At 39.9% G+C, this 23271-nt stretch overlaps 1 protein-coding gene across 2 annotated transcripts in view; it reads right to left on the reverse strand.

Annotated features, from left to right (window-relative positions):
* The window catches only part of col27a1b (collagen, type XXVII, alpha 1b), a 62479-nt gene that overhangs the window by 13724 nt on the left and 25484 nt on the right, over positions 1-23271 (reverse strand). Inside the window, exons 9-36 of one of the 2 annotated variants that reach the window (XM_069706471.1) lie at positions 20493-20546; positions 19090-19134; positions 18180-18233; positions 17246-17290; positions 15262-15315; positions 14286-14330; positions 13761-13814; positions 13521-13565; positions 13265-13318; positions 12792-12845; positions 11742-11795; positions 11566-11619; positions 11437-11490; positions 11298-11342; positions 10222-10275; positions 9951-9995; positions 9737-9790; positions 9293-9346; positions 9045-9098; positions 8549-8602; positions 5825-5878; positions 5341-5385; positions 4371-4415; positions 4116-4169; positions 3382-3435; positions 3242-3295; positions 2588-2641; positions 2299-2352 (exon numbers count right to left, since the gene is read on the reverse strand). In XM_069706471.1, coding sequence (XP_069562572.1) covers positions 2299-2352; positions 2588-2641; positions 3242-3295; positions 3382-3435; positions 4116-4169; positions 4371-4415; positions 5341-5385; positions 5825-5878; positions 8549-8602; positions 9045-9098; positions 9293-9346; positions 9737-9790; positions 9951-9995; positions 10222-10275; positions 11298-11342; positions 11437-11490; positions 11566-11619; positions 11742-11795; positions 12792-12845; positions 13265-13318; positions 13521-13565; positions 13761-13814; positions 14286-14330; positions 15262-15315; positions 17246-17290; positions 18180-18233; positions 19090-19134; positions 20493-20546 — 1440 coding nt within the window. Of the gene's footprint in view, positions 1-2298; positions 2353-2587; positions 2642-3241; positions 3296-3381; positions 3436-4115; positions 4170-4370; positions 4416-5340; positions 5386-5824; positions 5879-8548; positions 8603-9044; positions 9099-9292; positions 9347-9736; positions 9791-9950; positions 9996-10221; positions 10276-11297; positions 11343-11436; positions 11491-11565; positions 11620-11741; positions 11796-12791; positions 12846-13264; positions 13319-13520; positions 13566-13760; positions 13815-14285; positions 14331-15261; positions 15316-17245; positions 17291-18179; positions 18234-19089; positions 19135-20492; positions 20547-23271 lie in introns of those variants that run through there. The other variant, XM_069706472.1, reaches the window with a different exon arrangement.

Genomic DNA, 23271 nt, shown 5'->3' on the forward strand with positions numbered 1-23271 from the left:
CCCGATGAACACAGAGGTGTGTCTGCAGTGTTTGGGGTTCATATCTACCAGTCTGAGTTTGATGCTGAGGAGGGTTCCAGCTCATATTGTAAATAATATATCCAGCATTCACAGGCCAACAAAAGAAGCCCAGACAGAGAAGATACAAACTGCATAGCTGGCTGTACATCAAAGTCGAGCAGTATTCTGAGAAAGCAGCAGTTTCCATTGTGACAGCTCAGGCATGTAAACAAAGAGTTACAGTAGTTCAGCCACAGCGACACAAAAGAATGACTAATTCATTAGTTAGATGCAACAGGCTGTGAAATTGGATTTGTTTCATTGTCACAATGCTGTTGATGTATAAATGTTCTCAGAGCATCACGTCATGAGAAAGTAGGCCAAAGCTCAGCTGTACATTACATGTAACATTATCATAAATAATTGCCAGGACTGCAGTTTTGTTGCAATTGTATTGCATGTAAAGAAAGCCAACAGGTCCGGCTGCCTTAGAGGAACTTTAAGAAACAGCTTAAACAGAGCTGTCTGTGTAAAATCAATCAGAAATTCAACCCAAACAACTACAAGCTGCCAAAACGACGTCTGTATAGAAGGCAGGATTGAACTGAGAACTGAGTCAAGAGAAACAACGCAGGAAAAGAGGAACATTAAACCTACACCGAGAGAACAGAGGACTCATCAGTAGCACATTAAAATATCATTTTAGACTCTGTACTGTAGAAGGCCATATTTAGTGATGATAGATGTCTCCAAAGAAGCTCTAAAATGATGTGTTATCTCAATTTATTTGTTTGCCTCAGTCCATTCGTTTTTTTACCAAATGATGTTTTCCTGTTTCACAAATATTCCACCCGCCTCCCCCAGCCTTCCCCTGATCATCTGACTGAAATGTCACAAATAAAAACCCTATTTGTTTTTACCTGGGAGAAAACCTTATATGTAAGAATAACATGTATACGGATAACGTTTTCACAAGCTTCACCAAGCTGGGATGTACAAAACCTGACCCAATCTAATCTACAAATAAGGAATCATGATTCACTCAATTGTCTACGACCACAGACTGTATGTAAAGATATAAATAATAACTACATTTTATTCATGATGTGTTATGTATAATTGTATGTATAATTGGCTTTGTTATACATACATAGTTTGGCTTTCTTGAAGCAATTGCATTTTCTTGATTCTTGTTGTTCTGGGTTTTGTACCCTCATGGTTGAAATGCACTTATTGTAAGTCGCTTTGGATAAAAGCGTCAGCTAAATTAAATGTAATGTAATGTAATATAATGTAAAAGCAAATGATTTAAAAACAAATATGGGTTTTCTCAGGAGGAGCCGATTGTATAAATATGCAAAAGCCTTTGGCTCTATGATAACACTTAATATTCTCGAAACAAGATTTAGGTGTTCAATTTAAATAACGGAGCAAGAAGGCAGGCAGAAGAACATATGCTGAGACAGCTTGAGCTCATTTAGTTCTTATAGAATTTTATGTCACATGGAGAGTTCATTTCACCATGTCTGAGACCAAAGCGCAAATTATTCAAACACTGATAACAGATGTGATATCCGGGTCCATAATATGCCAAGTTACCATAATTACTCACATATTTTGGGAGAGTTAATGACTTTTTTTTTTTTTTTTTAATGATTTGTTCAAATTCCAGTTTGTGTTTTACAAATTAATGCAACAATAAACCACAAAGATGCCCCGTTTTCATTCCCCTAAGAGAGCTGCAACTGCCTCACGAGTTTTCCCTCCAGGAGCTGCACCGTGGCCAGAAACCTCTCAAAGAAGTTTACTCTCTAGAATAACAGAAAATGTCCTGTACAGCACAAAGCAGAGCAGACTCTCAGGTTCACTCTAATCCTCACTGTTCTCTCTGCTCAAATGTTACCTCCCTCTTGAAGCCAAAAGCTGCTTGTGGGTCTGTCAGCCATACTTCCAGCAGTTTGGCTCTGCTGAATCGGCAGGATTCCGTGCTTTCTTTCTTTTTCTTTTCTTTTTCCTGCCACAATATTTGCTAGACAATAAAGCTCTTAAAATAGCCCATCTATCTGTTTTCACTAAATGTCAACACAAAGCAGCTTCAACTGCACAAAGGCCAATATCTCACAAATAATACTTTAGTGACAACTATGTGACAACTGGCCAAAGTCTTAATAGAAGTTTTTTTTTGTTCGTTTAATGTGGGCTGCATGACTCTACAATTAAAAACAGCATCTTTTTAAAATTGTAATAATGCATATCTTAAATTTTAGGTCCTGGTATGACTTTTATTTTGATACTTGCCTTGGCTCCATCAGGTCCACTTGGTCCAGCCTCCCCATCAATGCCTGCTTCACCCTGATGGACAAATCAAACACAATGGGTTGCTTTTGTGACAGCATGAGAGGAAGCTAAAACAGATGTGCAGCAGGCCACAACACTGGCAAAGCTACATTTAAGTGGATGTTGGAAACTAATTTAGCGCTTGGGTTACTGTGATGCAAGTGATGTGTCCACTTTTGAATATTTCTGATGGTTTGTCAGAATAAATTCAGAGCACTTTAAATAATTTAGAAAAACATCAGATACTCACTCTCTGGCCGATCAAACCCTGCTCCCCGATGCTACCAGGTCGACCAACAAAACCCTGTCAGGCAAAGGAACACGGTCGTTTAGTCAACGGGGATAAGATAAGTGCAAATAGACATTTTGAGTAAAGAAAAACTATTTTTGCAAGCAAAGTAGGCTAATTACATTTTCTAAAGTGCACCATAACCTTTTATCAGTGTCTTGCGACAGTTTCAACCAATTATATAACTTAGTCATTTCTGATTGGCTGTATTGTTTCCAGTACAACCGCTATTTGCACCACAGCTACATGCAAGTAGTTTATACATTGTTAGTCACACGTCCTGCTTTCTAAACCGTGAGCCTTCAACAATAAAATTCCACTTGTAAGTCTCTTCTTTACAATCTTGGTAGATCACTCCAACTCCAGTTACTCCAGTTTTCCGATTGGAGTGGACAATAGCTCACCACGTAAATGTATGAAGCACAGAACAGATGTTTGCATGTCCAAACTGAATCACCATTTGAGATACAGATATTGTACGGTATGATTACACAGATTAGGATGTGCTCCCCATGTGGCCACAACCATTAACTGCGGGGAAAGCCGTTGTGATGTCATAATTCCATTAAAAATAAGGTTTACGGTGTAATTTGAACAACATATCGTCCTCTCCACCTTCTCTCCAGGTTCACCAGGCAGTCCTCTCTCTCCAGTCTTCCCCGGCGGCCCCTGTCAGGAACAGTGACAGTCTTTATTATTTTGTGCTAATGTAAAAGTCGGTGGGAGTTCTCACACAGGCTGTGTGATCAACTCACCCTCGGCCCCATCTCCCCCAGCAGCCCTATCGTTCCTGGTGGCCCTGCTGGTCCCTGCAGCAACAAAGCAAAGAGGCATCAATAAAAAGGTTAAGAGCACTTTCTAATCTTCCAACACCGTTGAAAGTGACAGTAAAGGAGAGAAATGTGAGGAGAAATAAGAAGGGGGCAGAAAGTGTGGATTTGTGGAGATAAGTTAATCTGGAGGGCTAAGAACCTTCAAAACACTAAGCCAAAGCTTCTGAAAGTGATGAAAACTGGCCTGCTGTTATGGAGACACATTCAGGCTACAATAAAGCTGTCTCTACAGAAGGGAGATGGTGTAAATCAAATTGTCTCCGACTCACTACTTCTCTGCTTGTGTCTGTGAGACTTGGGCAGAACGAGAGAAAGAGGATTAGGCTGTCCAGAGCTTTTTGAACAGGATATGGCTTTCTAGGAAGAACGGAGTAAAAGGTATTAAAAAGGAAATTCAGTCAATATATGCAAGGACAAGGAGGGTACACAGTCGGTACTGGAGAGCCACGGGTCATTGTAGACAATGAAACACCGAGGTTTGTAACTATATCCTCTGAGAACTTCTGCAACTGCCAAAACCTTATATAACTGAACCACATGGAGTAAACACCAGAGACAAAAATAACTTTACAGTGGCTGTTGTGACAGTCGCTGAGGTTTATTCTCACACCGGGACCAAAATACTCAACATCCATGTAGGTAAATAATAAACTCACTGGCTCTCCTGCAGTTCCTTTGGCTCCTGGAGGTCCCGAGGGCCCTTGAACACCCTGAAAAGAATCGTTTTTTGTAAAACACGCACACACGAACACACACACAATACTGGTAGTCATTCACATGTTGAAATGCTTCTACAAGAGCAACAGTGCACCACAAAAGCCTGACTTATCCACTATGTGTTCCCCCAAAATGTGTCCACCCCAAAACCAAGACTGACCTAAAAGAGAACTCTGTTAGCCCCAATCACTTACTGGAAATCCCTTCGGCCCAGCTTCACCTGGAGCACCGAGCCGTCCCTGCAGCACAACCACACAAATGGAAAAATGAATTCTGAGGTGGAAAGAGACCATTCGATTCGAATGCTGTTGTTTCGTTGTGTCAGCGTTATGGTGGGATAGTGGGCTTAGTCTCAGTTCACTTTCTTGTGTGTTCTTGTGTCCTCGTTTACGTTTTATATAATAAAAAAGAAATCATTTCCAGGTTATAGGACACAGGGAGGCTTATATAAACACAGGGCTGAATGCAATGACTGTTCTTATTACCTTAAAATGTCTTTGTCGATTCTAAAAAACTGGAAAATGACAGTCAGAATTGTAAGAGGATATCTTTAGATTTGCTTTTCCATATCCCATAGGTACTCAGATTACACTTACCACATCAGAGTACTTTTGATACTTTCAGTACATTTTGCCGATAATATGCACTTTTACTTCAGTGAGTCAAATACAGGGCTTTCCATTCTAATTGACAATTATTCCATTGTTGTGTTACTACTTTTACTTTATAAAATGATTCAAATGACTCTTCCTCAACTGAAAAAAGTATTTTCCATTTGATTATTAAAAATGGGCAAAAATAATTGATTATTTGCCCATTTTTAGCAATGATTAAATATCTGCAGAAGCAAGCTGAAGATTTACCAAACGATAACCTGACCAACAACAAGTAATTGTAAGTTGGGAAAATGTAATTAAAAACAACAACAACAACAAAACAACAACAACAACAACAACAACAAAACACGAATGGAGTAGTGCCACGGCCAAAATGCAGATGGAGAAATGAATGAAGAGGTGCATCCTTCATCATCATAGACTGTACGTTACATCAGCACACAACCTTTACAGTATCAACATCAGTCCATATTTATCTAAGACACAAATTTTGCTACATTTGATAACTTTGAAAGACAAAGTGATTAAAGTCCAGAAACGTCTGTACCATCTCCCCAAATAGGCCCGATTTTCCTGGTGGACCATCGAGGCCCTGCAAAGAGACAAAATAACAGTTAACTGAACTTTCTGAATTCCCCAGAGTTGAAATGTTTCTGACTGCCAAGCACAACAAGAACTATCGATGTCTCAAGGCTCTTTGATTTAACATTCTGTTGATAAATTTGCAGTTAACAGGGTAGTCCTCTAAAGATCCTTTAGATGGTGAAAACAGATAATAATTACGGTTTGGAGAAGTTTTGTAAAAACTCTCACGACTGTTTTTTTTTCAACGGATCCTTGGTCCAAGTTTTTTTTAGCTGTTTTCCATTGGACATATTTGATGAGTGAAATTAGGAGACTTAAGGCCAAATACTGCCCTAAGGCAGTTGAAGAATAATTATCACCAGTTAGCCACATCCTGAACTCAACATGAGGCTCTGAATATGTTTTGTTAACCATTGTCACCTTCGACTTTCTGACCATGTGCTCACCTTCACTCCTGTTGACCCTTTCTCCCCTACCGGGCCATCAGGACCTGTTGGACCCTACACAAAGAAAAATAAATATGTTCCTGATGAATATCTTTATAGGTTGAAAAGCCCTTAACAGACCTAAGGGGCATGCTGTTTAACATAATGAATCAATGATGTATCTGCATTTCTGTCATCTCTATTTAATAAAGCCTGGGAGGCAGTGCTTCTGGTTTTATTGTGTACGATGGTTTAAACCACACTGGAGACATCATCAAAGATTGTGGTTATTTAGCAAATACTTGGCATCTGCAAACTTGCTCTGTAGTGTGCCCAATCCACACTGTGTAGACTTTGTCCCTGTTTTTCCACGATCACACGCAGTGGTACCGCCTGCACACTGGGGTTATTGTAAAAGAGCTTTGGGAAAAGGTCACAAATCCTGGAGCTGATTCATCCTTGCCTTTAAAACTGAACCAAACTATTCATCGTCAGAAGATACTGAAGGGTGGACCGTGTCTTTTCCTGGTTGTTCATGCTAGTGTCTTATGTAAAAAGATCTATACGGAGTCAGACTAGAATATAAATACATGAGGCCTTGAAATCTCCATTTTTGCTTGGTAATTGGAATGAATCTGTTCAAGACTGTTGGTGGGGGACCGTGTTTAGTAATGAGGGAATGTATTGTACTCATTGCAGCTTTGTATGATGGATGACAATGTGTCTTGAACTTGAAGTAAGACTATAAATTCATAGTATTAAGTGTGCTGATCACCCGAAAGTCATTTTGAATCATTACATAACTAAAGCTGACCTTTTAGAGTCATATTCACAATCTGTTCATTTTTCAATAGCTTCTGTTGTTAAATAGAGACATCAAAATAAAATGGAGATTAATAAATCCAATTAAAAAGTTATTCCAGTTGTTTTAAATGCCCTGTTTTGTCTAATACTAAGAAAAATGTGCACATGAGAGGGTGTTTGCACAATACATTTTCTTAAATCAAGCCAGACTTTTTGTGATATTGAAGGAGTGATCACTCCTGTTTGAAGATATGGTCACCTGTTTTAAAAAAAAAAAAAAACAACATCTTATTGTAGGAGACATGGAACATTTTGAAATTTTATCAATACATGTTTTCTTTTGTCTATATATTATATATATATATATGTCCATATGATTGAGATTGAATGTTTTATGGTGAGAACATTTAGCACCCATCCATCCACCCCTCCAAAATCAGACGGATTTTCAGATCCATTTAACTCAGAACAGGCGCATTAGCTGGAGGCTCACCCACGTTCTCTGGCTTTCTTTTGAAGTGCACCAATTGTATGGATTTTATCTGAACAGTGCAGTGGAAAGAAAATTAAAGTGATGGTAATGACTTGCTTGCATGCAGAAATGATGCATCATTTGAAGATGAGGAATTGCTTGAATTTACAAGTGTCTGGTGGGATGAGGGCAAAAGAGCAGCTTTTAAACTTAATTGGATGACACAGTAACATGATGCTCATGTAAGACTCTGGAAGTAAAAATGTACAACTTAACAAGATCAGGGAGCAAACAAAAAATATAGGAGTAGGTGTAAAACATAAAGCTCACATTGGCAGGAATGTCTCAAGAGCCCCCATGAGTCCCTGCTAAAAATCTAAAAACATGATGAGACTTGTTTTTCTTTAGTACTGTAGATTACTTAGCCTATTGCGATAATGGATAATAACAGCAGCATGTAAAAGGGAAGCTGATACTTGTGAAAAATAAAACTCATGTCTGAAGATATTTTGCAGATATTCACGGCCCCTATTTAAGTCAGATAATCAGGCACAAGATAATGTCAACAATAAGACTGGTGTTTAATGGTGCGAGTCTTAATTCCATTTTCCAAAGTCGTGATATTCAGCTATTATAGTTATGTGTGTGATACTAGGGAAGCCATGTAAAACCAATATAAAGAGTGAAATGCCTTAATTATACCACCTATTCATGTTAAATCAAATACACCCCAGTGATCCAGCTCTACAACCAAAGGCTATTTTCCTAAAGTAGAAAACTCATCTAAGGAAAAACCGATGAACACTGGATCTATCATGACCTCGTAGCAGACACAGCAATGATAGCAAGTTTTCATGTACAGTAACTCGTTTCACTGTATGCAGCAAGATGTTCGCACAAGCAGCTGCAACTTGTAGCATCTCTTTAGAGATATAAAGTACTTTGTGTTTTACTTTGAGGTTTTATGGAGGGTTACTGAGGTTAAGTTACGCAGCATTTCTTGGTAATGTGTTTTTGTGCTGCAGTCTGTTCAGTGTCAGTTTTTGTAATGTTACACAGTTTTTCTTCCATTCATTTCAAATAAACTGTTGCTGCTGCAGTAAATGTAAAATGCATGATGTCTTTTATTGGTTACGAGTAAAGATAAAACAAAACTTACAACAGTCTACAGGCTGTGAGGCTGGAAGCTGACAGCCAGCATTTCAACAGACATACAGCATGACGAAGATATAATGTCAGTTGGGCAGCAAAGCATTGGACAGATCAAAACTTTCTTGGGGCCGTGAATATCTGCACAAAATGTCAGTAATTAATTTGTCAGCTGTTGAGATTTTTCTGTCTGGACCACACTGATCCCTGAAAAGCCAAGATGTCACTTTCATGAACTGGTTGTAAACACAATTACATAAAATTTGATAAGTGTATTCTAATGGTTATGTAATCTTTTAACACAGATTGTAGTTACGAACCCTCCTGCCTTTAGGTCCTCTGATGCCAGTAGATCCCCGTGAACCAGGAGGCCCCTGCATGTGTGTGAAAAGAACATTCTTGGAGTTTGTCTGTACCAAACTGTGTAAAAGAAGATGCAAGGGACAGCAGGTCTCATTCTTATCTTATGAGCAGTGGGAAGTTAAAGACTGAAACACAGACAACACTATTAGAACAGACATAAGACATTATTCATTTTACCAGGACTCAACTCTTTAGTGTTTTTGTATGATGTTAATTATCAAAGGCTGCATATAAGTGCCTTTACAGAAGTTAGACAAAAGCAACACGGCATTGTTGTAGTTGGAGTTGATCAGAAGTGTAACAAAAGCAGGACTTTAAAATCAGAGACGGCACTGAAACCTTGTTAGCAAAGCCGGTATTACATATCAGACAAGGTTCAGTCACGTAGACGACAGACCAGGCTGTTGTAGTCTGTGACTCATAAAACTCCGATAATGATGATAGTAAACTTACTGGGATCCCTTCCGGTCCAGGTAGCCCCGTCTCTCCAGGTATTCCGGTGTGACCCTGATGGATACAACATTACTCAAATGATATCGACATGATTTATCTTGAAGTAGTTCTCAGAAAAATCTAAAAGCCCTAATCATTTGCCTAATAGTTTGAATCTGTCTCTCCAAACATATCACACCCCATCCCTTACATATGCAGAATTGAACGCCCCCCAGGTACGAGAGATGGGGTCCAGACTTACTCCTTACCATCGGCCCCGGTTCACCTGGAGGCCCGGGAACGCCCGTCTTCCCTCGATCCCCCTGAGGAACCACAAGCCACATTTAGTGAAGCACAGGCCGGGATGCGACAAATGATCTTCATTAGTTAATTCAATTAGTATGTCTAATGATACAAAAGAAAAAGAAAAAAAAAATCCCATCCAATAGCCATTTACAATTTTACAGAGCCTAAAGTGATGACTGGTTTAGTGTTAACAACAGTCCAAAACTCAAATATATTTAGTTTGCAATTACATAATATAGAGAAAAGCACAATCTATTGATTTTAAACAGTGGTCAGTGTATTTTCTGTTCATTGACTAATGGCAAAACCCTTTCGGCACCTTTCATGAGCCACTTCAACATTTTAACAGATTTAAATGGAACAAGTTGTGATACAAGCAAAGTATGACAAAATGAGACCATGCTTACCTTTTCTCCAGCGATACCCATCTCCCCAACAGGCCCAATGAAACCAGGCAGCCCCTGCAGGAGAGCAAACATGCCATCTTAATTGTCTCTTACTCTCTTAGATCTTTGAACTTCTATTTCTCATAATAGGCCGCTCAGCTCTGGGGCTCCGACAAAACAGACACACATTGAGCATCAAACAGAAATCAGCAGAAAGAGGGAGAAAAGGCTTTACCCTCTCGCCAAGCTTTCCGACCTCGCCAGTTATCCCGGTCTCACCCTACAGCAAAGCAGCCAATTAGCATATCACAAACTTATTCATGCCTTTCGTTTTTAGTTCAATTCAGTTGAAATGTGCTTAGAGGCCAGTTCCCCCGTGGTAACAAAGAATTAACATCTCATTTACACATATTCAGATGATACATTATCATAAAAGAGAACCAGCGAAAGAATGTTCAGTTAAGGATGACAGCGGTTCGGTGGTGAATGTGAGACTTAGGTCTGACCTTGAGTCCATCTGGGCCTGTCAGTCCAGGGAACCCCTGCCTCCCAGGCCTGCCCTGAACAGAAAGCAAAAATGACAGAGAGAAGTATACTGAAGCTCCACACGGCAAACAATACAGCTCCTGTGAAAGGTGCAGTCTGTCCCTTAAGAGGCCGCAGCACAAAACACACCAACAACTGATGCCAAAATAACAACATCACTTTAAGAAACCTAATGATCCAGGAAACAAAGCTGTTTCCAGCATCAAAGGCGTCTTATTGCTCACTAAAGTCTTTGGGTCATTTGTGTTTGTTTTCAGTAATCACTTGTGGGTTACACTTCTGGGAGAGACTGAAGACAACCACTGCAAAAATAGAGACTTTCATTCCAAAAGGCTTTTCTATTGTTTGGCCTTGGACGACTCCAAACAAACACCTTTTTGGACATAGTCGCTGTGGACTTTTATTTATACTGCAAAACAGCTCAAAGCCATCCTATTTGTCTCTTATTAAGTCCTAAGTTTGGCTTGCATGCCCTCTTTTTCAACTATGTTCTATTACACTGATAAAACAATATAAAACTACATATGATGAAGATATTTGAAACTTAATTAAATAGCTTGAACTGCAAGTTTGACCTTTTGAATATGTACTACTGTATTGAATTGTGATTTTTGTTTTTTGTTTTAATGAAAATGTTCATCTATCTCATAAATCAAATGAATCAATGATCACATACAATTAAATTTGATAAACAACTCTCCATTTTAGGGTAACATTTGCTTTTGTTTGTGATTGCGTGTGTGTTTAAGACAGAAAAGAACATAGCAATTTGCTGGACCAGTCTGGTAATATGAGTACACAGCGTCCAATAGGAAGTCTTTCAAAACAGCCTCAGAACAATAGAGAGATCCGTCAGCCAAAAGACTTACTATCCATCACTGCTCTGAATTATTCCTCCAAAGCTAAGTTTAGGCAGAGACACATGCGCCATGTGTGCGTAGCGATTATTGTGGTTTTGTGTGGATCCTCAAAGTTAATGGTTTATTGTGTTTTCTAACTCGTCTCAAGTTGCAGGGCTCATCCAATCAGCACTCACCTCGAGTCCGGCTGGTCCAACTGGCCCAACTGGTCCCTCATCCCCCTAACAAGACAAAAAAAACCATCTCCAAAGGTAAAGAGGAGAAACAGTTCTTGTATCTATAACTCATTTTCAAAACATATTGAGTGAACCCCACCTGAAGTCCAGGTGTTCCTCTTGGACCTGGCAAACCTCTTGTCCCTTGCTTCCCCTGTCGATGAAACACTGAGGGTGAAGTCTTACTTTATTTCTCTGAGGAGAACTGAGTTAATGTCACTCCACTAACCTTCGGTCCTTCAAGGCCATTTATTCCTGGTGGGCCAATGTCACCTGGAAAGCCCTGTGAAAATAACAGGAAATGAACTTTCTTCAGAGTAGCTTACTTTGAGCACACAGCATTGTACAGAGGTATGAAAGAGTTAGCCAAAATGTATTATGCTTGTAAATATAACCAAGTCCTACCTCTAGGCCAGGAGGACCAGGTGAACCATCAGGACCCTTTTCACCAGGTTTGCCCTAGGAAATATCACAAAATAGTTTGTACATCATGTAGCTTGCACAAAAACACTCCAATATAACCTTAAAAAGAAAGAAATTGGCTTCGTAGCACCTGTAAAAAAATGCATATCATTCAATACACATTAATGGAAATACAATTTTCACAAAGCTCTGCATCAAATCCCCCAAAACAACTGGAGCTCAGGTGATATCCTAATAGGAGGAATGAGAACAGCTGCTATCATTGCTGCAAGGTGCAGAAATCACACAGCAGATTAAGCAAGCAGGCAACTGGGTTTTTTCCGTGCGAAAATCTCAAATCAGATCAGAGAGCACTGATGATATTAAGGACACTTTCAATCACGAGTGCCAACTGTGAAAGATGGATTAGTTTTAAGTCGGAGAGTATTCGCACTGGAGATTTGCCTGTGTCCTGCTCTTCGAGAGGTTGTTTGTGCCTGATTAAACCAAAACTCTTCCACAAAACTCTTCTGTTGCTTTTGTATCTGTTTGAAACTTTACACCCATTTTTTCTTCAAGCGCAGTTGCATTTCTATTTTGAGTGCATCTGAAGACTCACTGGACCTCTTGAACCCACCACTACGCTTTCAGAACAAAATTCTTATCTGAGGCTGAAAAAGGAGAAACTTCCTTCACTACAAACCGCACAAGCAACCAAAACAACCTGCACCATTTCTATATGAAGTTATACTGTGCAGTGTAGACATGAACTGCACTATCACTCGTCAAAGATTAGATGTGCATTTTAATTAATGACATCAAAACTCTGCATTGATTGTGGGAACTGTATCGTAGTGCTTCAGATAGATTCTAACTTAATATAGAATCAATTATGGCGTATGGCATTTTCACGACAGAAACTCTACATGTGTAATCAACAATGGATATTTACATATAAATCAACAGATGATGATGACGATGATTATGATTATGTTATTGTTTCAACTCTTTCACTGCTGGTACTCAGTGTTTGAATGGGGGAAAAGAAAATACCTGAGGTCCACAGTTTCCACGAGGACCTGGCGACCCAGGTGAGCCACGGATACCCTGTAACATAAAGCAAAAGCATCAACAAGACAAACAAGTTAAACCACATACAGTACTGTGCAAAGGCTTTTGGTACTTTAGCTTTTTTAGATGATCATTAATGTAACACCATCTAGGAGGGCACCTTACTTTTAATGCCTAAAATGTGCTACATGGAAATAGTAAATGGACTTTACTTAAACAGCACAAATAGAGTGCAGTGCAAAGCACCGTCCAACAGGTCTCATTAAGCCACGCACACAAACCGATGGTGGCTGAGATGATACATAAGAAGCTCGTTTAATCAGAGGTAATCTGGAGTTTAATGTCTTGCTAAATCAGACATGGATGCAGATTGATGCAGATACAGGAAGCCAAAAATCGAACCGATCTCATTATTTATGGATGATCCACTGTATCACCTGAGCTCAGACACCTACCTTGTCCCCTTGATATCCACTCTCCCCCTGCTCTCCTGGTAAGCCATCGTCCCCCTGAGAAAACACAGACACAAAACAAAATGACCTGAATGTTAACAAAACAAATAAACAATCAACAACTCTTGCACCAGGAGTGCTGAGTAACACGCGTACTCATTATAGCTTTGCGTTACATTTTTAGCAATTCTGTGGTTTGTCACCGCTGGCATTCTTGTATATAGGAGGTTATAGTTTGAGAAAGACATATGCAGATCACCTTATCACCTTTCAGTCCTGGTTCCCCTGGATTTCCAGGTACACCCTTAAAAAAAAACAAAAAAACCATGATAAATGATTAAACAAGATTAACGAGCAGTTCTGGTGTTTCCCTGTTTACTACAGTTTATATACACTGTACACTGTAATTACTGTCAACACCAATCACATATAAACATGAGTTTAATCACTTCTTGTTGGCATTCAGTATTCATTATATTGAAAACCACACATCATTTACCTTGAGTCCTGGTGGTCCTGGTAAGCCCATGATGCCAACGGGGCCCATGTCTCCCTGCAAACAACACCATAAACAAAACACATACTGATACATGTGTTTGACAAGTGCTACTATTACACTTGGGCAGGAAATTTCCAGATTTTTAGTAGAGTGAAAATAATTCCTTACACCTTACTTTAAGACGTTGAACATCTTTTCATTGAATCAAAGGCAGCTAACCAAACAAAATAGTTGAATTATTGACAATGATGCCATCTTTTGGCACTGTGTGCACTTGACAGTCTTTTGGGTGCATTTTGGTCAGCAGCAAAATGTTTTAAATCCATGGTCGGTGTTCATAAAACAAAAGATGTGGAAGAATACCATAGTAATGAATCAAATTTGTTCATTCAGAACTTTACAAAACAGTGGTTTCAAGCTACTATCCATAATAAAGAAGAGATGAAAAGAGACAAAGGAACTAAAGTGCAGAAACCACAAAACATAAATGAATAAAATCGGTCGGAAGTATAGAAGAACACTCACAATGAGGCCGGTGACTCCACATGGACCAGGAGCCCCCAGTTCCCCCTGAGGGGAGGGCGAGAAGAAAGAACAAGAGACAAAGAAAAGACACAGCATGAGCACAGTCAGGTGGGGGCATAGAGCTGTAGGATCACTATAAAAGATGCAATATGTTTCTTTATTTTGTTTGTAGAGGAGTGTTTCCTCCACTGATAGCCTGAGTTGAGTTTTTCTCCACTAAGTTTAGAACAGAGAGTGAGAGACTTGGCACTTGACACACAGAGCAGCTTGTTGTCCAAATGATCTAGCCCACAGCCACATGCCATGCCTACATCCTCTCCAAGCTACGCATCCAATGGAGAGACGGATGACACACAGCCCAGTGTGGCCTTCCTGTTGCCTCCTCTCCTTCTGAATGAAAGGAGACGAATTCAGCCAAATGGAACATCCCCGCTTCCCTCTGGAGGGAGAGGAAATGAAGCCTGGACGAGACTCTTGGAGGTCAGCCAATCTCAATCTCACACTGGCCCTGCCAATCACGAGCGGTGAGGGTCAAACTAAAGAAAGAGGAGCGCTGTGGGAAACTGCTGATGCTGCCCTCATATCAGTATGGATTATGATGGCTGAGTGAGTTACTGAATGACTGAGAGGATTTGGCTCAAAATCACTCTTCTGTAAGAATCAAATGTTCCTGCCATGAAACAATATGCAAGCAAGCTCTGAATCTGTTACTCTGCATTTTTCAGAAATAGGGCACAAGTGTGTCTGGATGTACATTAAACAACTTCAAGTTATACAGTAGCATTTTTCTTCTTGTTTAATTAGTCGTCTGCAAATGGTATAATAATTTTATGTAAAGCACATGATGCTTCATTTTTATGAGTGTGATCTGGTGAAATCTCCGTCAGGTGTAGTTTAGACTTTAGGGACATACAGGAGGACTTCCATTGTGACAATACTGATTAATGTGTGCAGAAATCTACATCCTTTCACTTACTGGGTTTCCATCAGGGCCAGGAGGTCCCCTCTCTCCAAAGTCACCAGGAAACCCCTGAGCACACACACAAACAGTATGGTCATATAACCTGAGGGAGGAAGAGACTGGTTTTATCATGTCCACATGGTCAAAATGCCCATTTTCATGCTGGATGTTAGAAATTGCATGATTTCTTTCAGTGAAATTATTACACCAAACACAGGGGATCAACTAAGTGTTTCCCAAAACAGAAGTTTGCAGAGTAAAGCCAAGTAAATCCCATCAAATGCGCTCGCAGCACTTTCATTCCTGGGAGACCGTCAGGAAATTCCACGGCTGAGTGTTTCCAAACGACGAGTGTCTGCGTGTGCACGCGCTGGCAGGGAGTGCTCAGCAGCCCGCGAACCAAACCCCGAGGACTTGCCTAAATGGCTGAATAAAGCTGCTTGGCCCAGGAACTGCTGACTGTGCCCTTTTTTCTGCTTGGTGCTCGTAATTCCATTATAGGATAGAACAAGAGGCGTGTTGAAGCCGCGAGGCCACACGCTCATCGTGTGCTTGTCAACATGCCAAAGTCAACAAGTAACCCACCGCACATCACGGCTCAGCTCTCGCCTATAGAGGGCGAGTGCTATGGCTGGGCAAATGATAAATGGCAGAGGAGCGCAGAGATGTCTCGCATTCTCTGTCTGCAGACAGCGAGGGAAAAAAATTAAGTATGAAGAGCACAAGAGATGGCAGAGATAAGACTGTTTGTGCGGCAAACTGCTTCTCAAACGTGGATAAAGTAATAAGAAGTAATTGGTGCAACATGAAGCCCAGAGGAAATGTGGAAAAACTTGCTTCTTTCCAAAAATGTCAATAACTGAACTGAGGTTGATCAGAAACACATGCAAGTCTTTGTTCTGATATTGACAAAAACTTTCACTGAGGCTGCCGAGACCCTTTTTATTATGGGATCTGTCCAGTGGAAGTGCTGCCACACTGTTCTGAACAAAATATAAAGTTCACTATACAACTGTTACAGGAAAAGGAGAGTGATTAGATGTTGTTTTAAGTTGTTTTAGACTTGAAAACATGTAAATCACACGTATTCCTACTGAATCAAACACGCCAACTCTTTCTCTCGTCTGTCTCTGCTGTGCTGTGCTGCTTTACTGCTGAGTCAGGACATTAAAATAAACTTCTAACACAAAGTCACTGACCTCACTTTTCACCACAGAGGGAGAGAAAGGGCTTACTCATGACACGGGTATTACAAACATACTTTTTAACCGCAGTGTTTGTCACTGGCCATTTCTGCATAGTAATATTAAAAAATCATGTACAACCAGACTGGGCCTGGGAAAATTTAGGATTTATACAAGTGGTTATGTGCTGTATTACAACTTTCCATGTAAGCCATGAAAGGATGGGGAATGTACTCGCAGGCGCCAATGACGATAGACGTCCCTGGTCTGTGGGTAGAGGATCCAGAGGGCCAAACCCACAACTGACACATCACATCATATCCGTTTGAAGCAAAACAAGCACAGTAATAAGCACACTGTTCAACAGACAGAGTTTCCTAATCAACTTCAACCACAGAAAATGTATTAAATGGAGATCGGAAATTTATAGATAACGACCACATTTGTCAATTCCCTCTCTTTAATATCATGAATTTCAGATGTTAAAAAGGAAATTGAGTCAGAATATATATATAATCTGCAATCAAATGAATATTTACATTTATAAAACATTCAGTAATACTACTGTGACCATATGCTTCCCCTTAGAAAGTAACAGTCCCTGCAGTTATCCCCAGCACCGCTGTGCCAGAGACTTTATTTCTTTTTCACATAAGACCAGGAAGAGTTTGACTGGACTCAGGTTTCTGTCAGCATAATGGTCATTTAATGTTCTTTAAAGTAGTTCTGCACTCCAGTAAGATCCAATAAATCACAAACACCGTTTGGCTCAATTCACAATGTTGTCTGAGAAGTATGTTGAGAGAAAACTTTACCGGCCTACCCATCTTGCCCTTCTTCCCATGAACGCCAGGAATTCCCTGGAAACAGGAAAGAAAACAGTGGAGACACAGAGAGAGAGAAATGGACAAGGAGCGTAAAGAGAGATAAACGTGTATTACTTTCAAACACAGAAATTATTAGACGATAATACTATTGATCATAGTTCACGTGAAATTTGGATGCTTCTTTAACACCAAAAAAATAAAAGGATTTGATAGAGTGAAAACAGAAAAACTTAATTTCTTAGATCTCTACCACCAGTGGAGAAAAAATATAAACAGAGTTTCAAAGTTAATTTTTCAGCTTGGCATCAAAAATTGACCAAAACATTTCAAATGATCCATTCAACAGCTCTGATGGCGCTTTTGATAGTGTCACATCAATATCTTCAGTGAGAAGATCTCAGAAAAAAAATGGAAATTTGAGCGTTTACAATTGCATGACAAGTGGGAAAATTTGATGACCAACAATGCATTATAATCAGAATAAAGAAGCAGCTAATAAATGGATCCTGAGCAGAAATGTTGGATCAAATTACCAGACTGACAAACACACTGGAGGACCCACAATGCCATTTGGTTCGTGGGGCTAAAAATATTTTTTTTTTAAAAAAAGAACATTTCAGAATGCTTGGTAATAGGTTCCTAAGATATTTAGTCCCATTGTTTCAATCTGTTCTGGAGGTTCATGGAAATATAAATCTTCTACTGCACCTCTCCATGATTCAGGACAGGAGATGTATTATGCTGTGGGATTTGATCCATGGGACCTTGTGCTACTTTAGGCTTAGAAAAGTGATTTGGTGAAGTGTGCCCCGGGTGTCTCATTATTTCAAGAAGGAAATCTCTTCCTATTTCATCATTTTGGAACGTGGACAGTCATAATGCAACCTGGTAGGCATTTGCTCTCGTCGCCACTAATACTCACTCTCTCGCCATCAGGACCAGGAAAGCCAAAAAGCCCAGGGACGCCAATGTGACCCTGGAGAGATGAATACAAGATGGAGCGGAGGAACAAATAAGGCAGAGATAAATGGAAAACCAAAGGGTGGATAAGTAAGCCACGATGAGACAAAGATGATGGACACTGTGTAGAACTGTTAGATAACAACAACACTAACACGTTTAAAAATCTCTATAAAGACTTCAGCAGTGATGGTTTGATCTGTTACTGTACTGAAAGGTGTTTGTTACAGCGGATGGAGTCTTGAAGAGCCAAGCCTTGAGGCAAGTGTATATGCCCATGGACTGCATGGTGCTGGCTTCCACGATGTAGTCCAAGGGCACATACCCTCACATCAGGGATCTCTGAAGGTCTGTGGGCCAAACCTGCTCCCAGTGGAAAAGGACATATTCAATGAGACGCTTACATCTGAATACATTGTGGTTACACACCGCAGCAGGGCAATGAAGTTTTATGATATTTGGCTAGCAATAACAAGAACAGCAATGCCCCAGCAATAGTTTAAATATACAAACAAAACCATCTGTCATTATGATCTTGGAGTTAAGAAGGACAGACGAGTGGCGTTTATGACGCTGGCCTTTTTATGTCCCCACACTGGTTAGGTAATTCATTTAGCAGGCATTTCACAGCTCATTTAAGAAAGTGAAAGTTCAGCCGCGTTATTATACAGAGAGGAAACATCCTCTGCTCCCCTGTGGCCGTTTGTGGAAGCTGAGGGTGCATGACCAGAATATGAAATTCACAAAATAGAGGAAGTATTCGGCCAGAAGGTGAGATATACAGTGTTTAATTCCAAAGCAACATTGCAAAACCAGATGAAACCTACTAGGTTAAACATTCTGCATGTACTAAAATGAATAAATCTACTTACCCTGACTCCTTTTGGCCCCATTTTTCCTACAGGCCCAGGTAAACCCTAAATGTAATAGATGACAACACATATTTGTGTGGTTACAAACAGCAGGAGAACTTCATTTCTGTTGCTGTGCGAGTACTATTTTGGTAAATCAAAACCTTTGATTTCTAACCAGGTTAAAAATTCTTACCATTTGATAATAACCACCAACTTTAGATGCAGATTTTGGTGTCCTTTTTCAAATTTCCAATTACCATCGTAGCTGACATTTGCGGTGTTAATACTTCAACAGCATTCACATACATTTCTCAAAGACGCTGATAGCTAAATTCACCAGCGCAGAAAATCTCTCCTCGCAACCATAAAGATCATCTCGCAGCTCGGGAGAATTCCCCGCAGCAAAAGTGCAGCATCCTGACACAAACATACAACCCTGGTGATTCACAGCCTACAGATGGTAGGGGGTGCTAAAACCTAATCCATCACACACCACTAAGTGTCTATAGGGATCACACTTCTGACATACTAAGTGCACTAAAGCACAGAGGCGAACACAGAGACCTGAGCCTGAACTCTGCGTTATCTTAAACATCCGGGGATCGAAGGTGAACAAACAATCATCCAGCTGTTTGTAGAGTTAAGCTAAGAGAAAACCAATTTTAAATGCAGAGAAACCCCAAAACTCCCCAGCTTTGACTTCTTAAGTTAAACACTTGTTCTAGGGGAAAAGAATCACCCTCACAGTGTGGAAGGACAGAGGAAGCTTATTTGGACCCGGGGAGCAGCGGCATTAGTCACACTTTTATTACCTTTTCTTTCTTCGGGGTAGTGTTTACTATGGAAACCTTTTGACATTGTATTTCCTCGCTATACGAGGGGCATCCATCATTGAAATTCCACCAGAGGTGACATTCAACCCTTTTTATGGGGCTTTTTCCCCTTCATTCAGCCGCTACTAACTTTTTATTTGGATTTAGCAAATTAAGTTGTTTTTTTTAGGCTGATGCCAGTGGCTGAGATTTCTTTGTTTGTTTACCAGCATCCAATATCTTTAAACTGAATTATTTCCTGGCTTCAGAACACAGATGAATTCAGTAGTCCACTATAGTTTCTATAATAGCCATCATTGTGTCAGTAAATACAAATTACTAGAGGAAATTTGATTTATTAAAAATGGCCCAAATCCCCCCAACATTTAAAAAAAAGCTCGGTTCACAATAGCGATGATGTCTCAGCTCCTATTTATTGCTTTATCTATTGTGTGTGTGTGTGTGTGTGTGTGTGTGTGTGTGTGTGTGTGTGTGTGTGTGTGTGTGTGTGTGTGTGTGTGTGTGTGTGTGTGTGTGTGTGTGTGTGTGTGTGTGTGTGTGTGTGTGTGTCCCTGCTCAATCAGCACCGCAACACTAGATTTACTGCACCTGCCTGCCAGGATAGCCTTTGGCCCCCGGGCTTCCATCATCTCCCCGTTCACCCTGTGGAGACAAAGACAGCACAGAAATCAACAGGAAAGGAGGGCTGGAGACTAAAGGTGGGAAAAAGGGGAGAAGAGAGGACTGAAAGATGGAGGAAGGACGCAATATTCTTCAGGGAAAAAAAATCCTCTTCTTATATTCACACATGGTTTCTGTTGTAGCCTCCCTGATTACAGTAATAGGAAGACAGTAATCAAAACCGAGAGCGAGTAGTGTTTTTATGCAGCAACTGTCAATTACTTCTACAGAAGAATTTCAATCTTTTCAATAAAGACCTTTTGTTCGGTTGAGTCAGTGGAACCTTACGAAAGAGGCGCCACTGCAGACATCGCCACTCAAACTATTCAATTAATCCAACAGTAAGTGCTGTAATAATGCGGTTGAGCCACATGCTGTTAAGACTACTGGGAGAACAGTTTTGCCTTCGTATATTTATCCTCATCAATGCACAGTTTACTGCATGAGTCATTCCCTCCTTGTGGTTAAAACCAAACCAAATGCATCCCTCCGAGAGGAATGTTTAATTCTACATGTATGGGAAGAGTAAAGCAGGATTAGTTAGTGAAAGCATGCAAGAAATTACAGGCTGTTCATGCAGTATACTTGAAGCCAACCATGTTCATTGCACATTGGCAACAGTTATGTCTCTGTTCTTTCAGTTTCCTGGGAAAGCCAGATAATTAATATGTTAAGCAAGACCAAAGTAATAATAGATCATTACAAATGATCATGAATCAGAAAAACAGTAGTCATAGTAGCAGCTGCATTAGTTGTAGTAGTAATAGAAGCAATAGGTATGATGGCAATATACAGTGTTGGGGGCCCATTTATTAGGTACACAGCCTGTACATTCTAATGCAGTGCTGCTATCTATCGTTATGGGGCTGTTATTGTTCTGTTCTTGGCGAATGTCAATTAACTCAGTACTGTATCCAAGTATAGTATATTGAGTCAGTGTCACATACTGGCTCGCCTAGATGTGAAAAGTAAGGTCGCTTAGGTTTAGTCACAAAAACCACGTAGTGCTAGTTTTAGCACAAAAACTACTTCACATCACTTCTTCAAACTCAAACCGCGATCTACTGGGTGAAAGTCCTGGGTTTTAATCATCCAACCACCACTTTTGAAATACAAATGTCAAAATGACCTTAGTCACATGACCTCCTTCGTTGACCCACATTGTACGTGCATGTGCGTACACGAGGCACTGACACAGTATCCTTTAGTGGACTAATGGGAGTACTACATGCTTTGGCGTGACACCGGGCTTAATGAGATGACCGTTAAATGAGGTTGTCCATTGACCTACAATATTCCTGAAACAGTATCCCACATGCAGAATAATATAATGCAGTCCATTAAAATCCCTTTACGGACTCATTAAAAGTTAATGGCAGTGTCAGCATAAAATTACAGATATCATAAAAGGGAACCTTAAAGCTGAGCAGTTGTATTGGATTGCACTAGACTGTACTGCTGCAGCTAATAAACAGGGCACGGAGTAGAAGTGAGAAATATTGTACAACAAAAGGTTATGATTGCAAAATAAGCCCAACAAGGGAAATGCACACAAGTGCTGCTATACACATTTCTACTAACAGCAGTTAAGGTTTTAAATGCAAAGTTTATGAAAGCTATGCGATTCCACTGAACTACAGTTGGGGACAGTAAAATGTCAAACACATGGCAAGCGCCAGCAAAAGCAGAGATAGACCGCTAGCCTGATACCCACAATGCCTTTTAGTAAAAAAAAAATAAAATAAAATAAAAAAAAAAAAGTGAATATGTTTGTAAGAACTCCTCAATTCCTTCATATTAACAGTTAATCAGGAGTGTCTGCACTAATTTTGAAATAATATGTTCTTAGCAAAAGATGTCACCTGGTATCTTTAATAGACCAGAAAAGAACCAAATAAACTGCACTAACTAAAGCAAAAGGTCTCACATAAATACTATTTGCCAAAAACATCACAGTTTAAACACATCTGCATGTTGAACATTTTAGTGCATTCTCTTTAGAGATTACTAGAAGCTTCTTTTTTTTTCCCCCTTCACCGTGACACGGCACATTCTTCTAAGAGATATTAGACGGGATTTGAACTCAGGAAGGAGGGAGAGGAGGAGGAAGAGGAATGACCTAGGGGTGTTCCAAACTATTTAACCCACTTGTACCTCTGCCAAATATGTCTTATTGTTTCCCGCCAAGATGAAGAAGAACGACTAGTGTCTCTACTCCCTAAGAGTCGAGACACCACCGCTGCTACTTTTTAACAGCCCAAAGTCTCTTTGATAATGTTTTCTCTCCGTCACTCCCTTCCTCTCTGGTGTTTTGTAACTATAAATGGAAAGACGTGCTGGAAGCTTACAGGAACTGTGTGTAGACATTTAGCTCTTCCATTTGACAAGTAAACATACACTGACATACAGCTAAAACAGTGCAGCCATCAGACAGACAAACAGAATGCATTGGATTCAATTAGCATGGTAACACTTCAAAAGACACGGAGAAAAGATTATATTTCATATCACACAGTAGAGGAAATGTTTGATATACAGCATTGTGTAAATGTTATCAGCACAAACAGTAAAGTGAGTGAGCTCAAAGAAATGAATGAATCAATGTTTTTTAAGTTATCAACTAAATTTCATACAAAATGCAGTAAACACTAAAAAAAAAAAACAAAAAAAAACAAACACATGAAATCAATATTTGGTGAAACCAGCT

Source organism: Brachyistius frenatus, unplaced genomic scaffold (assembly GCF_029030835.1).
Source record: "Brachyistius frenatus isolate BFR_SWC_R1_liver_20210118 unplaced genomic scaffold, ASM2903083v1 Contig_63, whole genome shotgun sequence".
Classification (NCBI taxonomy): Eukaryota; Metazoa; Chordata; class Actinopteri; family Embiotocidae; genus Brachyistius; species Brachyistius frenatus.